Genomic DNA, 15878 nt, shown 5'->3' on the forward strand with positions numbered 1-15878 from the left:
AAAATAATAATAAAATAAAAAAATAAAAATAAAAAAAAGAGATGGAGACCATCCTGGTCAACGTGGTGAAACCCTCTCTCTACTAAAAATACAAAAACTAGCTGTGCATGGTGGCGTGCACTTGTAGTCCTAGCTACTTGGGAGGCTGAGGCAGGAGAATTGCTTGAACCCGCGAGGTGGAGGTTGCAGTGAGCGGAGATCACATCATTGCACTCCAGCCTGGAGACAGAGCAAGACTCAGTCTAAAAAAAAAAAAAAAAACGGAGACCAAATCCAGGACTGGAGAATGCTGCTCTCTCCCTTCCTTCCTCTCCTCCAACATTACCAAAGGACTATTTACAGGAGTTCCTTGTACTCAGGATACCATGTCTGCTTATTAAGAAAAAACTGGCTGGGCATGGTGGCTCTTGCCTGTAATCCCAGCACTTTGGGAGGCCAAGGTGGGCAGATCACAAGGTCAAGAGATTGAAACCATCCTGGTCAACACAGTAAAACCCTGTCTCTACTAAAACTACAAAAATTAGCTGGGCATGGTGGTGTGCGCCTGTAGCCACAGCTACTAGGGAGGCTGAGGCAGGAGAATTGCTTGAACCCGGGAGGCGGAGGTTGCAGTGGGCCGAGATCATGCCGCTGTACTCCAGCCTGGGTGACAGAGCAAGACTCCATCTCAAAAAACAAGAAAGAAAAAAAACCTACAAGGCTGGGCCAATAATCCCAGCACTTTCAGAGGCGAGGCAGGTGGATCACTTGAGGTCAGGAGTTTGAGACCAGCCTGGTCAACATGGCAAAACCCCATCTCTACCTACAAATACAAAAGTCAGTGAATGCCTGTAATCGTAACTACTTGGGAGGCTGAGGCAGGAGAATCACTTGAATCTGGGAGGTGGAGGTTGCAGTGAGCAGAGACAGCACCACTGCACTCCAGCCTGGGTAAGAAAGCGAGACTCTATCTCAAAAAAAAAAAAAAAAGGGAAAAGAAAAAAACTACAAGGCATACTAAGACCAAACCAGACTCACAGGTGGTAGGGATGCTGGAATTATCAAACAGAGAATGTGAAACAACTATGATTAATATGCCAAGGACTCTAATGGCTAAAGTAGACAACATGCAAGAATAGATGGTCGGCTGGTTGCAAGCACTTTGGGAGGCCGAGGCAGGCGGATCATGAGGTCAGGAGTTTGAGACCAGCCCGATCAACATGGTGAAACCCCATCTCTACTAAACATACAAAAATTAGCTGGGCATGGTGGCACACACCTGTAATCCCAGCTACTCAGGAGGCTGAGGCAGGAGAATCACTTGAATCTGGGAGGTAGAGGTTGCAGTGAGCTGAGATCGTGCCACTGCACACTCCAGCCTGGGTGACAGAGCAAGATTCCATCCCAAACAAAAAAAAACAAAAACAAAAACAGATGGTCAAGGGACACACAAATGAAAATACTTTTTTTTTTTAGAGACAGGGTCTTGCTATGTTGCCCAGGCTGGTCTTAAACTCTGGGCTCAAGCGATCCTCCCGCCTCAGCCTCCCAAAGTGCTGGGATTACAAACATGAGTCACCACACTCGGCCTGAAATTCTAAGAAACGATAAAAAAGAAATGCTAGGTATAAAAAAAAACACTGTAATAGAAATGAAGAGTCCTTTTTTTTTGTTGTTTAGAGACAGATTCTTGCTTTGCCCCCTCCCGGCTGAAATACAGTGGTGCAATCTTGGCTCACTGCAGCCTCAAACTACTGGCCTCAAGCAATCCTCCTGCCTCAGCCTCCTAAGTAGCTAGCTAGGACTATAGGCATGTGCCACTACACCCAGCTAGAAGAATCCTTTTGATGGGTTTTTTGGTAGGCTGGACATGGCTGAAAAAAGAAATCTCTGAGTTTGAGGATATCTTAATAGATACCTCAATAACAGAAAAGCAAAGAGAAAAAGGACTGGAAAAATTGAACAGACTGACCAAGAACTGTGGGACAACTACAAAAAGTGTTACAAAGGGTGGTACATATACACCATGGGAATACATGGAAAGACAGAAAGGAATAGAAGAAATATTTGAAACTACAATGACTGAGAATGTCCCCAAATTAAGGTAAGATACCAAACCACAGATCTAAGAGGTTCAGAGAATAGCAAACATGATACATGAAAAACAAAACAAAACAAAACAAAACAATCCACTATACCTGGGCATATTGTTTTCAAACTACAGAAAATCAAAGATAAAAAAAAATCCTAAAAGAAGTAAGGTGGGGAACAAAACACTTTACCTATAGAGGAGCAAAGATAAGAATTACACCGACATTCTCCTTAGAAACTGTGCAAGCAAGAAGGAAGGGGACTGACATTCAAATGCAGTAAAGTGGCAGGATGCAAAAGCAACATACAAAAACCAGGAGTATTTCTATGTGCTGAAATTGAACAATCTGAAAAAGAAATCAAGAAAGTAATATAATTTACGATAGCTACACATAAAAATAAATTATCTAGGAATTAATTTAACCAAAGAAGTGAAAGATCTCGGCCAGGCGCAGTGGCTCATGCCTGTAATCTTACCACTTTGGGAGGCTGAGGCTGGCTGATCATCTGAGGTCAGGAGCTGGAGACCAGCCTGGCCAACATGGCGAAACCTGGTCTCTACTAAAAATACAAAAATTAGCCGGGCGTGATGGCGGGTGCCTGTAATCCCAGCTACTTGAGAGGCTGAGGCAGGAGAATCACTTGAACCTGGGAGGTGAGGTTGCCAAGATTGCCCCATTGCACACCAGCTTGGGCAAAAGAGCAAGACCCTGTCTCAAAAAGAAAAAAAAAAAAAAGTGAAATATCTCTACAATGAAAATGGTAAAACATTCATGTGAGAAACTGAAGAAGACACAAAAAAAGGAATGATATTCCACATTCATGATTCGAAAAATCAATATTGTTAAAGTGAAATATTATCCACACTACCAAAAGCCAACTAAAGATTTTATTTTTTTTCTCACGCCTGTAATCCCAGCACTTTGGAAGGCCTAGGCGGGTGGATCACAATGTCAGGAGATTGAGACCATCCTGGCTAACATGGTGAAACCCCGTCTTTACTAAAAATACAAAAACAAACTAGCCGGGCGTGGTGGCAGGCGCCTGTAGTCCCAGCTACTCGGGAGGCTGAGGCAGGAGAATGGTGTGAACCCGGGAGGCGGAACTTGCAGTGAGCTGAGATTGTGCCACTGCACTCCAGCCTGGGCGACAGAGCGAGACTCCGTCTCAAAAAAATAAAAAAGGATTTTATTTTTTTTGAGACACAGCCTCGCTCTGTCACCCAGGATAAAGCACAGTGATAGGATCTCGGCTGACTGCAACCTCCGCCTCCCAGGTTCAAGCGATTCTCCTGCCTCAGCCTCCTGAGTAGCTGGGACTACAGGCACGCGCTACTGTGCACGGCTAATCTTTGTATTTTTAGTAGAAATGGGGTTTCACCATGTTGGCCAGGCTGGTCTCGAACTCCTGACCTCAACTGATTCACTCACCTCAGCCTCCCAAAGTGCTGGGATTACAGGCGTGAGCCACTGCACCCGGCTACCAATTACAGATTTAATACAATCCCTATCAAAATTCCAGTGATATTCTTCACAGAAACAGAAAAAATAATCCTAAAACTTATATGGAAGCACCAAAGATCCAGAATATCCAAAGCTATTCTAGAACACAACTGAAGGAATCACATTACCTGATTTTAAATTATACTACAGAGGCCAGGTATGCTGACTCATGTTTGTAATCCCAGCATTTTGGGAGGCCAAGGCAGGCAGATTGCTTGAGGTCAGGAGTTCGAGATCATCCCGGCCAACATGAAGAAACCCTGTCTCTAATAAAAATACAAAACTTAGCTGGGTGTGGTAGCACATGCCTGTAATTTCAGCTTCTGGGGAGGCTGAGGCACGAGAATCACTTGAACCTGGGAGGTGGAGGTTGCATTCAGCCAAGATTGCGCCACTGTACTCCAGTTTGGGCGACAGAGCAAGGCTCTGTCTCAAATAAATAAATAAATAAAATAAATTAGGGAGCTTGTTGCCAGAAATGTTCAAAGGACTTCTTCAGCGAGAAAGAAAATGACAGAAGTCAGAAACATGAATCCACATAAAGAAAGAAAGTGCATCAGGGAAGGAATCACTGAAGGTAAAATAAAAACTTTATATTTGTTACTTTGAGAACTCTTTGTTCAAAATAATAACAGCAACAATGCAGTCAAGTATATATGCTCGCACGCGCGTGTACACGCACTTATATATAAATGAATGACAGCAATAACACAAGGGAGAAGAGGGAGGAATTTGGACTCTTTCATTATAAGGTACTCACACCACTCCTGAAGTGGTAAGTTATTTGAACATGTACTTGGACTAGTTGTAAATATATGTTGCAAACTTTACGGCAACCATTAAAAAAAAAGGAAAAAATATTTAAGAAAAAAGTATAATTAACATGCTAAAAAAAAGAGAAAATTAGGCCAGGTACAGTGGCTCATGCCTGTAATCCCAGCATTTTGGAAGGCAGAGGCAGTGGATCACCTGAAGTCAGGAGCTCGAGATCAGCCTGGCCAACATGGCAAAACCCCGTTTCTACTAAAAATACAAAAATTAGCCAAGCATGGTGGTGGGCGCCTGTAATCCCAGCTACTCAGTAGGCTGAGGCAGGGTAATTGCTTGAACTTGGAAGGCAGAGGTTACAGTGAGCCAAGATTGCACCACTGCACTCCTGCCTGGGCGACAGAGTGAGACTCCATCTCAAAAAAAGAAAAGAAAGAAAACGAAAACTCAATTTACCAAAATTTGTGAAATGCAGCAAAAAGAGTTGTTAAAGGAAAATTTATAGTATTGAAAGCATATAATAGAAAAGATCTAAAAATCATCTCAGCTTTTACCTGAGAAAACTAGAAAAGCAAATTAAATCCAAAGTAAGCAGAAGAAAAGAAACAATAAAAATTAGTGTAGAAATCAATGAAATTGCAAATGGGAAATCAACAGATAAAAAAATCAATGAAACCAAAATCTGTTTCTCTGAAAAGATCAGTAAAATCCATATACCTCTAGCAGGCTAACTTAGAGGGAGAAAGAGGACACAAATTAATAATATCAGAAATGAGAGATCCCACTACAGACCCCATGGGCATTGAAAGGATGATAAAGGAACACTATGACCAACTCTATGTCCACAAATTTGATAACCTAGAGGAAAGACACTAATTCCTTAAAAGACACAATCTTCTAGAACTCATGGAAGAAGAGACATTCCGAATAGCGCTTTATCTATTAAAGAAATTGAATCAGTAACTAATAGCCTTCCAGAATACAAAGTACCAGGCCCAAATGGGTTCAAAGGTGAATTTTACCAAACATTTAAGGGAAAAATGATATGATTTCTCTACAGTCTCAGAAAACAGAAGCAGAGAAACTACTTCCTAACTCACTCTATGAGGCCAGCATTACCTTAATACCAAAACCAGACAAAGACATCACAAGAAAAAAAGCTACAGATATTTCTCATGAACACAGATGCAAAACCCTCAGTAAAACATTAGCAGGAGACTGATTTGAGTAATAATTCTGTCTCCCACGTGACCAGCCTCATGTTTAAAAAAATTGAGGCCAGGCATGATGGCTCATGCCTGCAATCCTAGCACTTTAGGAGGCAGAGGTGGGCAGACTGCCTGAGCTCAGGAGTTGGAGACCAGCCTGGGCAACATGGTGAAACCCATCTCTACTAAAATACAAAAAATTAGCCGGGTGTGGTAGTGGGTGCCTATAGTCTCAGCTACTTGGGAGGCTGAGGCAGGAGAACTGCTTGAACCCGGGAGGCGGAGCTTGCAGACAGCCAAGATTGCACCACTGCACTCCAGCCTAGGCAACAGAGTGAGACTCTGTCTCCAAAAAAAAACTGATTTTATACACCATGACCAACTTAGATTTATCCTAGACGTGCAAAGGGGTTCATCATTTAAAAATCAGTTAATGTAATCCACCACAGCGTAAGACATGATCATATCAATAAATATAGAAAAAGCACTTCACAAAATCCAATACCATTCATAACAAAACTCTCAGTAAATTAGGACTAAAGGGAAACTTCCTCATCCTGAAAAAGAACACCTACAAAAATCCCACAGCTAATATCGTACTTAATGGTTAGAAACCAGAAGGTTTCCCATTAAGATCAGGCACAAAGCAAGGATGTCTCCCTCTCCTCATTCCTTTTCAATATTGTACTGAAGGTCTCATCTAATGCAATAAGAAAAGAAAATGAAATAAAAGGTATACTGATTGGGAAGGAAGAAATAAAACTGTCTTTCTTTGCATATGACATGATTGTCTGTGTAGAACACCCAAAAGAATCAACCAAAAACCAACTGGAACTAATAAGCAATTATAGGAAGGTTATAGTATACAAGGTTACGATACAAAAGTCAATTTTATTTCCTATACACCAGCAATAAACAAGTAGAATTTAAAATTAAAAACACAATACCATTTATATCAGGTCTCCAAAAACATGAAATACTTACGTATAAACCTAACAAAATACATATGTATACAAGATGTATATGAGGGAAAGTACAAAACTGATGAAAGTAATTGGCCGGGCGCGGTGGCTCAAGCCTGTAATCCCAGCACTTTGGGAGGCCGAGACGGGCGGATCACAAGGTCAGGAGATCGAGACCATCCTGGCTAACACGGTGAAACCCCGTCTCTACTAAAAAAATACAAAAAAATTAGCCGGGCGAGGTGGCGGGGGCCTGTAGTCCCAGCTACTCGGGAGGCTGAGGCAGGAGAATGGCGTGAACCCGGGAGGCGGAGCTTGCAGTGAGCTGAGATCTGGCCACAGCACTCCAGCCTGGGCGGCAGAGCGAGACTCCCTCTCCCAAACAAAAAAAAAAAAAAAAAAAAAAAAAAAGAAAGTAATTAAAAAATTAAATAAATGGAGAGACATTCCATGCTCATAGAGAGGCAGACTCAGTATTTTCGAGATGTCAGTTCTTCCCACTTTGACCTATAGATTCAATATGATCCAAATCAAAATCCCAGCAAGCTATTTTGCTGATATCAATAAACTAATTCTAAAATTTACATGGACAGACAAAAGCCCAGAATAGCCAACACAATAGTGAAAGAAAAGAACACAGTGAAAAGACGGATACTGTACTACCTGACTTCAACATTTACCAAAAAGCTACAGTAATCAAGACAGGGTGGTACTGGGGCAAGAATAAATGGATCAACACAACAGAATAGAGAGCCCAGAAGTAGAACTCCATAAAGACAGTCAACGGAAGCAATACAATGGAACACAGACGGTCTTTTCAACATATCTTACTGGACCAAACTGGACATCCACATGCAGATATGTCAGTCTAGACATAGTCCTTACACCCTTTACAAAAATCAACTCAAAATGGATCACAAACCTAAATGTAAAATGAAAAACTATAAAACACCTAGAAGGTAACATCCGAGAAAATCTAGATGACCTTGGGTTTGGCAGTAACTTTTTAGATATGACAGCAAAGCCACAGTCTATGAAAGAATTAATAAACTGGACTTCATTAAAAGGAAACATTTCTGCTCCACAAGATACTGCCAAAAAGAATGAAAAGACAAGCCACAGGCTGAGAGAAAATATTTGCAAAAGACATATCTGATAAAGGACTGTTAATCAAAATATACAAAGAACTCTTAAAATTCAACAATAAGAACAAAACCCAATTTAAAAATGGGCCAGCCAGGTGTGGTGGCTCAAGCCTATAATCTCAGCACTTTCAAAGGCTTGAGGCCACAGGGTTACTTGAGCCCAGGAGCTTGAGCCCAGACAACACAGCAAGATGCTATCTCTATAAAATAAAAATTAAAATGGGCCAAAAATCTTAATAGCCACTTCACCAAAAAAGCTACACTGCTGGCAAATAAGCATATAAAAAGATTCTCCACATCATATGTTGTCGGGGAAGCACAAATTAAGAGAACAACAGCCGAGTGTGGTGGCTCACGCCTGTAATCCCAGCACTTTGAAGGCTGAGGGGGGTGGATCACCTGAGGTTGGGAGTTCAATACCAGCCTGACCAACATAGAGAAACCCTGTCTCTGCTAAAAACACAAAAGTAGTCAGGCGTGGTGACGCGTGCCTGTAATTCCAGTTACTCTGGAGGCTGAAGCCGGAGAATCGCTTGAACCCAGCAGGCGGAGGTTGAGGTGAGCCGAGATCGCACCATGGCATTCCAGCCTGGGCAACAAGAGCAAAACTCCGTCTCAAAAATAAATAAATGGGCGGGCGGATCACAAGGTCAGGAGATTGAGACCATCCTGGCTAACACGGTGAACACGTCTCTACTAAAAGTTACAAACAACTAGCCGGCGAGGTGCGCGGGCGCCTGTCCAGTCCCAGACTTACCTCGGGAGGCTGAGGCAGTCGAGAATGCGCGCTGAACCCGGGGGTGGAGCTTGCAGCTGCAGCTGAGATCCGGCCACTGCACTCCAGCCTTGGGGCGGGACAGCAGTGCAGACTCCGTCTCCAAAATAATAATAATAATAATAAATAAATAAATAAAATAAATTAAATAAACTAATAAAATAAAACGACACAAAAACTCCATCTCTACAAAAATTTAAAAGTTAGCCAGGCATGGCTGCTGGCATCCTGTACTCCCAGCTACTTGGGAGTCTGAAAGAGGAGGATCCCTTGAGCCCAGGAGTTTGAGATTAGTGAGCTGACTGTGTCACTGCTTTTTTTTTTTTTGGAGACAGGGTCTCACTCTGTCACCCAGGCTGGATTGCAGTGACACAACCATGGCTCATGGCAGCCCTGACCTCCCAGGCTCAGGCGATCCTCCCACTGCAGACTCCCGAGTAGCTGGGACTACAGGTGTGTGCCACCACGCCTGGTTAATTATTTTGTAGAGACATGGTTTTGCCACATTGCCCAGGCTGGTCTGGAACTCCTGGACTCGAGCAATCCACCCACCTCAGCCTCCTAAGGTGCAGGGATTACAGGTGCAAACCACCACACCTAGCTATGCCACTGCTTTTACATTCCACCCTGGCAGCAGAGAGACCGTGTCTCAAACAACAACAACAACATAAAAACACAACCACTGGGTACAGTGGCTCATGCCTGTAATCCCAACACTTTAGGAGGCTGAGGCAAGCGGATCGCTTGAGGCCAGGAGGTTGAGAATAGCCTGGGCAACATGGTGAGACCACCCCCATCTCTACAAAAAAATTTTTTTAAAAACTAAACAAACAAACAAAAAGCCAAGATACGACCACATAGCTATTATACTGGCCAAAACCCAGAACACTCACAACAGCAAATGCTTTCGACGATGTGGAACAAGAGGAACTTGTTAGTTGGACTGTAAAATGGTCCAGCCACTTTGGAAGGCAGTTTGGTAGTTTTTTACCAAACTAAACATAATCACACTCCTTGGTGTTTATCCAAAGGAGCTAAAAACTTATGTCCACAAGAAAACCTATACATGGATGTTTATAGCAGCATTATTCATAATTGCTAAAACTTGGAAGCATCCAAGCATCCAAGATGTCCTTTAGTAGGTAAATGAATAAATAAACTCTGATACATCCAGGCAATGGAATATAATTCAGTGCTAAAAGAAAATGAGCTATCAAGCCATGAAAAGACATGGAGGAAACTCAGATGCATATTGCTAAGTGTAACAAACCAATCTAAAAAGGCTACATATTGTATGACTCCAACTTCATGACATTCTGGAAAAGGTAAAAGTATGGAGATAGTAAAGAGATCAGTGGTTGCTGGGGGTTATGTGGGAGGGAAGGATGAATAGACAGAGCATAACAGATTTTTAGGATAGCGAAACTACTCTGTATGACACTACAAATGCAAACCCACAGACAATACAACAGCAAGAGTGAGCCCTAATGTAAACTATTGACTTTGGGCGATAATGTGTCAATGGGTGATCATCAGCTCTAACAAATGTATCAATCTGGTATAGAATGTTGACGATGGGGGAGGTTATACACATGTAGGGGTAAGGAAGTATATGGGAAATCTGTATCTTTTGCTCAATTTTTCTGTGAACCTAAAACTGCTCTATAAAATAAAGTCTGTTAAAACAAAAAGAAATGAAGTACTGACACATAGATGATGAACCTTGAAAATATTATGCTAAGAAGTCAGACACAAATGGCCACAGAATATATGATTACATTACATGAAATGCCTAGAATTGGCCAGGCGTAGTGACTCCCACCTGTAATCCCAGCACTTTGGAAGGCTGAGGCAGGTGAATTACTTGAGGTCAGGAGTTTGAGGTCAGCCTGGCCAACATAGTGAAACCCTATCTCTACTAAAAATACAAAAATTAGCCAGGTGTGGTGGTGCCTGCCTGTAATCCCAACAACTTGGGAAGCTGAGGCAGGAGAATCGCTTAAACAAGGAGGCAGAGGTTGCAGTGAGTTGAGCTCATGCCACTTCACTCCAAGCCTGGGCCACACAGCAAAACTCCATCCATCCAACAATCAATCAATCAATTAAAAATAAAAATGAAATGCCCACAATAGGCAAATCCTTAGAAAGTACATTAGTGATTGTCAGGAGCTGGAAAAGTAGGGAATGAGGAGCTACTGCTAATGGGCAGGGACTCTTTGTAAGGTTATAAAAATGTCCTAAAATTGCGTAACTCTGTGAACATACTAAATACCATTAAACTAGTGCTGGGCGCAGTGGCTCACACCTGTAATCCCAGAACTTTGGGAGGCCAAGGCCAGCAGACCACTGGAGGTCAGGAGTTCGAGACCAGCCTGGACCAACATGGTGAAATCCCATCTCTACAAAAAATAAAAAATCAGCCAGGCGTGGTGGTCCACACGTGTAATCCCAGCTGCTCAGGAGGCTGAGGCAGGAGAATCGCTTAAGCACAGGAGGCAGACGTTGCAGTGAGCTGAGATTGCGCCACTGCATTCCAGCCTAGGTGACAGAGTGAGACTCTGTCTCAGACAAAAAAATAATAATAATAAACCCACACATTAAACTATGTAACTTAAATTGGTGAAAGGCATAGTATGTGAATTATATCTTAATAAAGTTGTTTTGGGCCCGGTGCAGTGGCTCACACCTGTAATCCCAGCACTTTGGGAGGCTGAGGCAGGCGGATCACCTAAGGTTGGGAGTTCAAGACCAGCTGACCAAAATGAAGAAACCCCATCTCTACTAAAAATACAAAAATTAGCCGGGTGTGGTGGCGCACACTTGTAATCCCAGCTACTCAGGAGGCTGAGGCAGGAGAATCGCTTGAACTCGGGAGGCGGAGGTTGCGGTGAGCCAAGATCGCGTCATTGCACTTCAGCCTGGCCAACAAGAGTGAAACTCCGTCTCAAAGAAAAAAAAATTTTTTTTAACCCAAATAAATTAGAGAAACAAAGTCATTTAAAAAAGAAAAGCCATCCAGACCAGAATAAAGAGTTAGCACAAAAAAAAAAAAAAAAAGAATAAATAAGATAGTAAATAAAAGTATCACTCATCTCCAAGCACAATGGCTCATGTCTGTAATACCAGCACTTTGGGAGGCCAAGGCGGGCAGATCACCTGAGGTCGGGAGCTCAAGACCAGCTTGGCCAACATGGAGAAACTCCATCTCTACTAAAAATACAAAATTAGCTGGGCGTGGTGGCGCATGCCTGTAATCTCAGCTTCTCGGGAGGCTGTGGCAGGAGGATCACTTGAACCCAGGAGGCAGAGGTTGCAGTGAGCTGAGACTGTGCCACTGTACTCCAGCCTGGGCAAGAAGAGCAAAACTCCATCTCAAAAAACAAAACAAAACAAAACAAAAACTAACAAGCCTATCACTCAATGTTGCATGATGTGGAATGTAGGTCCTCACTATAAACATGTACATTTAAATCTTGGTTAAAATCTTAGTCTCATCATTATGCAAATTATAGCCTCACCAAATCCCTAAAATATATAACTTCCCAATTTGTTTGCATCTGCCCTAACATCCAACGGGAGAATTAAAACAAACCAATTAAACAAAGAGTTGGCTGTGCACTATGGCTCACACCTGTAATTCTACACTTTGGGAGGCCAAGTCAGGAGGATCACTCGAGGCCAGAAGCTCAAGATCAGCCTGGGCAACATAGTGAGATCCAGTCTCTATTTAAATAAATGAATGATCGATTTAATTTAGGAAAAGACCTGACCTCCAGCTAATGCCCCACTTTTTGCAAGAATCAGCTACTATGTCAAGTGTGGTAGGCTTACGTTAACTGTCCTCCCTATCAGCAAGCCCCTGCTTTCCCCCACAAAGCACAGCAAAATAACGTAAAAGCAGCTGCAATGTGAAGGCTCCCTTTACCCACCAGGAATCCAAACACAAACAAGAATTCCAGTTGAAGACAAACACCTTCGAGAAACTGAAGCCAGAGATGGGACAGCTTAAATGAAACCTTCCCATGCCCAAGGGTTCAGCAGTTGCTGGGATGCCAAAAGAAGAGAGAGATTCAGCATGGAATCAGAGAGGGTTAGAGCCCAAGCAAAGAGTGACAGTGGCCGGGCCCTCACCTCGGGGATCAGCCGCCTCCTCTTCACACCAGGGACAGAGTCTAGCAGGCCATCACTGACCAGCTGCTTTCGTTTGCTGGAGTCCTGCAGGGCAGCGAGGACGCTGTCCACAGAGTGCTTCTCCGAAGTCCTGGAATTCACGGAGCAGTCCAGAGCAGCATCTTCGGCCTCTGTCTCCACTTTCACAGTGATACTTTTTAGAACTGTGTCAGAGAAGAAATAGGGCTCAGTGGGAAAAACCAGGGCTGCTCAGAAATCAGCAGGGTTCTCCGAGCAGCAGGGTGTCTGTGGGCCGCTCTCTGACACCAGCGTTCAGATAATGATGTCTAGTCATAACAAACCTGCGCTTTCCAACAATGCAATCTTTATCTCACCGCGCTAGTGCTATACAATAAAGCCATGTTCCAAGAGCATGTAGTTCAAATTGGTTTAAACATATTTTTGGGGAGGGAAGGCAGTGGAAGGAGAGAACTAAAATATTATCTTTTTGTGCTTTAAAAAAGTAACTTTTAAAAGAGACACAAGGTGCTTATAACAAGTGTGTGGGTGGAGGGGGATGGGAACCGGTAACAAGTGTGAGGGTGGAGGGGACTTTTCACTATATAACTTTGTATATTTTTGGGCCATGTGAATGTATGACCTAATCAAAAGTATTCAGTTAAAACATTTTCTAAAAGGGCATTTTTTTTTTTACCTTCTTCTACATCTTCGGTGAATTCAGTTGAGTTCATCTTCTATTCCACTAAATAAAAAGACAAAGACAATGTATTGACTTATTGCTTGATTTATTTCTTAGTTTTCTCTACCCACAGAAAATCCTCTTACCCTTCCAACCCGGGCTCTAGGTAATAGAGCAGCACAGCACTGTGGAAGCATGTGTCCTCATAATCTTGTCTGCAGACACTCAGGAGCTGCCAGACCTTGTGCATCCCTGCTGGGAGCTCTTCTCCAAGACTTTATGTGAGCAGAACATGTCTTATAGCATCCACTGACAGCCACTTACTGAGCCATGGGAACATGACTGAACAAACCAAGTCTTAAAAAAGACCCCAATTTTAATTATCTCTTTTAAGTCCATGCTTATAAATTCCAGCCACGCAACAAAGAGGCTGAAGGATGGGGGTTATGGATCCTGAAATCTTAGGACTTCAGGTCATCAAGAGAACTGTGCTGCTCATGACATGAAGATGGCTACTAGCCACAACTGGCTACTGAGGACTCAAAATGTGGCTAGTCCAAGGGAGATGTGCTGTAAGTATAAAATACACACTAAATCTCAGACTTAGCTTAATAACAGAAATGCATGCCGGGCGCGGTGGCTCAAGCCTGTAATCCCAGCACTTTGGGAGGCCGAGACGGGCGGATCACGAGGTCAGGAGATCGAGACCATCCTGGCTAACGTGGTGAAACCCCGTCTCTACTAAAAAATACAAAAAACTAGCCGGGCGAGGTGGCGGGCGCCTGTAGTCCCAGCTACCCGGAAGGCTGAGGCAGGAGAATGGCGTAAACCCGGAGACGGAGCTTGCAGTGAGCTGAGATCCGGCCACTGCACTCCAGCCTGGGCGACAGAGCCAGACTCCGTCTCAAAAAAAAAAAACAACAACAACAAAAAAACAGAAATGCAAAATATCTCACTAATAATTCTTTTTTGTTTTTTAGAGGAAAGGTCTCACTCTTGTTACCCTGGCTGGACTGCAGTAGCACTATCATCGCTCATTGCAGCCTCTGATTCCTGGCTTCAAGCAATCCTCCTGCCTCAGCCTCTGGAATGGCTAGCACTACAGGGATCACATGCCGCCACACACAGCTAATTTAAGGACATTTTTTGTAGAGATGGGGTTTCACTATATTGACCAGGCTGATCTTGAACTCAAGCAATCCTTCCACCTTGGCCTCCCAAAGTGCTGGGATTACACGTGTGAGCCACTGTGCCCAGACCTAATAATTGTTTTATACTGATTACATGTTGATATAATATTTTGGACTTACTGGGCTAAACACAATACTTTATTTCATTTATTTATTTATGAAACAGTCTTGCTCTGTCACCAGGCTGGAGTGCAGTGGCACAACCTTGGCTCACTGCAACCTCCGCCTCCTGGGTTCAAGTGATTCTCCTGCCTCAGCCTCCCGGGTAGCTGGGACTACAGGCACGCACCACTATGCCCAGCTAATTTTTTGTATATTTAGTAGAGATGGGGTTTCACCATATTGGCAAGGATGGTCTTGATCTCTTTGACCTCGTGATCCACCCACCTCAGCCTCTCAAAGTGCTAGGATTACAGGTGTGATCCACCGTGCCTGGCCAATACAATACTGTATTAAAACTAATTTTATCTGCTTTTTAAAACGTGGCTACTAGAAAATTTAAAATTACATATGTGGGTCACATTATATTACTTAGTAGATAGTGTTAGTATAGCCCTTCCTTCAGAAGCAACAAAGAGAAAAAGGTGCTGTGGATTTTTTTTGTTTGTTTTTTTGAGATAGTCTCGCTCTGTTGCCCAGGCTGGAGTGCAGTGGCGTGATCTCGGCTCACTGCAACCTCCGCCTCCCAGGTTCAAGTGCTTCTCCTGCCTCAACCTCCCAAGTAGATCGGACTACAGGCGCATGCCACCACTCCCAGCAAATTTTTTGTATTTTTAGGAGAGACGGGGTTTCATCATGTTAGCCAGGATGGTCTCAGTCTCCTGACCTCGTGATCCACCCACCTCAGCCTCCCAAAGTGCTGGGATTTGAGGTGTGAGCCACTGCACCCAGCGGTGCTGTGGATTTTTAAGTGTAGGGCTTTGGAGCTCCACACAGTCTGGTCCAAACAGACCAGGTGAGGGAATTAAGCAAGAAAGGGGGACAGTGCTTTGTTCCAGGCTGCAGGATCTGAAGCAGAACCTGCCCCTGCTCCCACTGCCCCAACTGGAATGGAACTGACACCATGAAGCAAAGCACCACTAAAACAAAACAAACAAAATTATCACTAAGTCTTTGAGATCCCCTGAATACCATGACAGCATGTACATAAATAGTACAAGATACAAAGGTAGTAACATTTGGAGAAGAATATACATTGCAACCTTTAATGTTGACACTGGGGAGTTGTGATCCCCACAACTGATTAAGCTGACTACAAACACAGAGTTCTCATTTTGGTTGAGGATGACTGGAGAGCAGGACCAAGAAGTATCTCTTAAGAAATTTCTGGCCAGGAACGGTGGCTCATGCCTGTAATCCCAGCACTTTGGGAGGCCAAGGTGGGCGGATCACCTGGGGTCAGAAGTTCAACACCAGCCTGACCAACATGGTGAAATCCCATCTCTACT

The 15878-nt window shown here is 43.4% G+C and overlaps 1 protein-coding gene across 1 annotated transcript in view; it reads right to left on the minus strand.

Annotated features, from left to right (window-relative positions):
- The window catches only part of BEND3 (BEN domain containing 3), a 32310-nt gene extending 19007 nt beyond the window's left edge, over positions 1-13303 (minus strand). Inside the window, exons 1-2 of the mRNA XM_017878580.1 lie at positions 13256-13303; positions 12562-12764 (exon numbers count right to left, since the gene is read on the minus strand). Coding sequence (XP_017734069.1) covers positions 12562-12764; positions 13256-13292 — 240 coding nt within the window. The 5' untranslated portion in view covers positions 13293-13303. The remainder of the gene's footprint in view (positions 1-12561; positions 12765-13255) is intronic.
- Positions 13304-15878: the final 2575 nt, after the last annotated feature.

The sequence above is a fragment of the Rhinopithecus bieti genome, unplaced genomic scaffold (assembly GCF_001698545.2).
Source record: "Rhinopithecus bieti isolate Rb0 unplaced genomic scaffold, ASM169854v2 scaffold_10614, whole genome shotgun sequence".
Classification (NCBI taxonomy): Eukaryota; Metazoa; Chordata; class Mammalia; order Primates; family Cercopithecidae; genus Rhinopithecus; species Rhinopithecus bieti.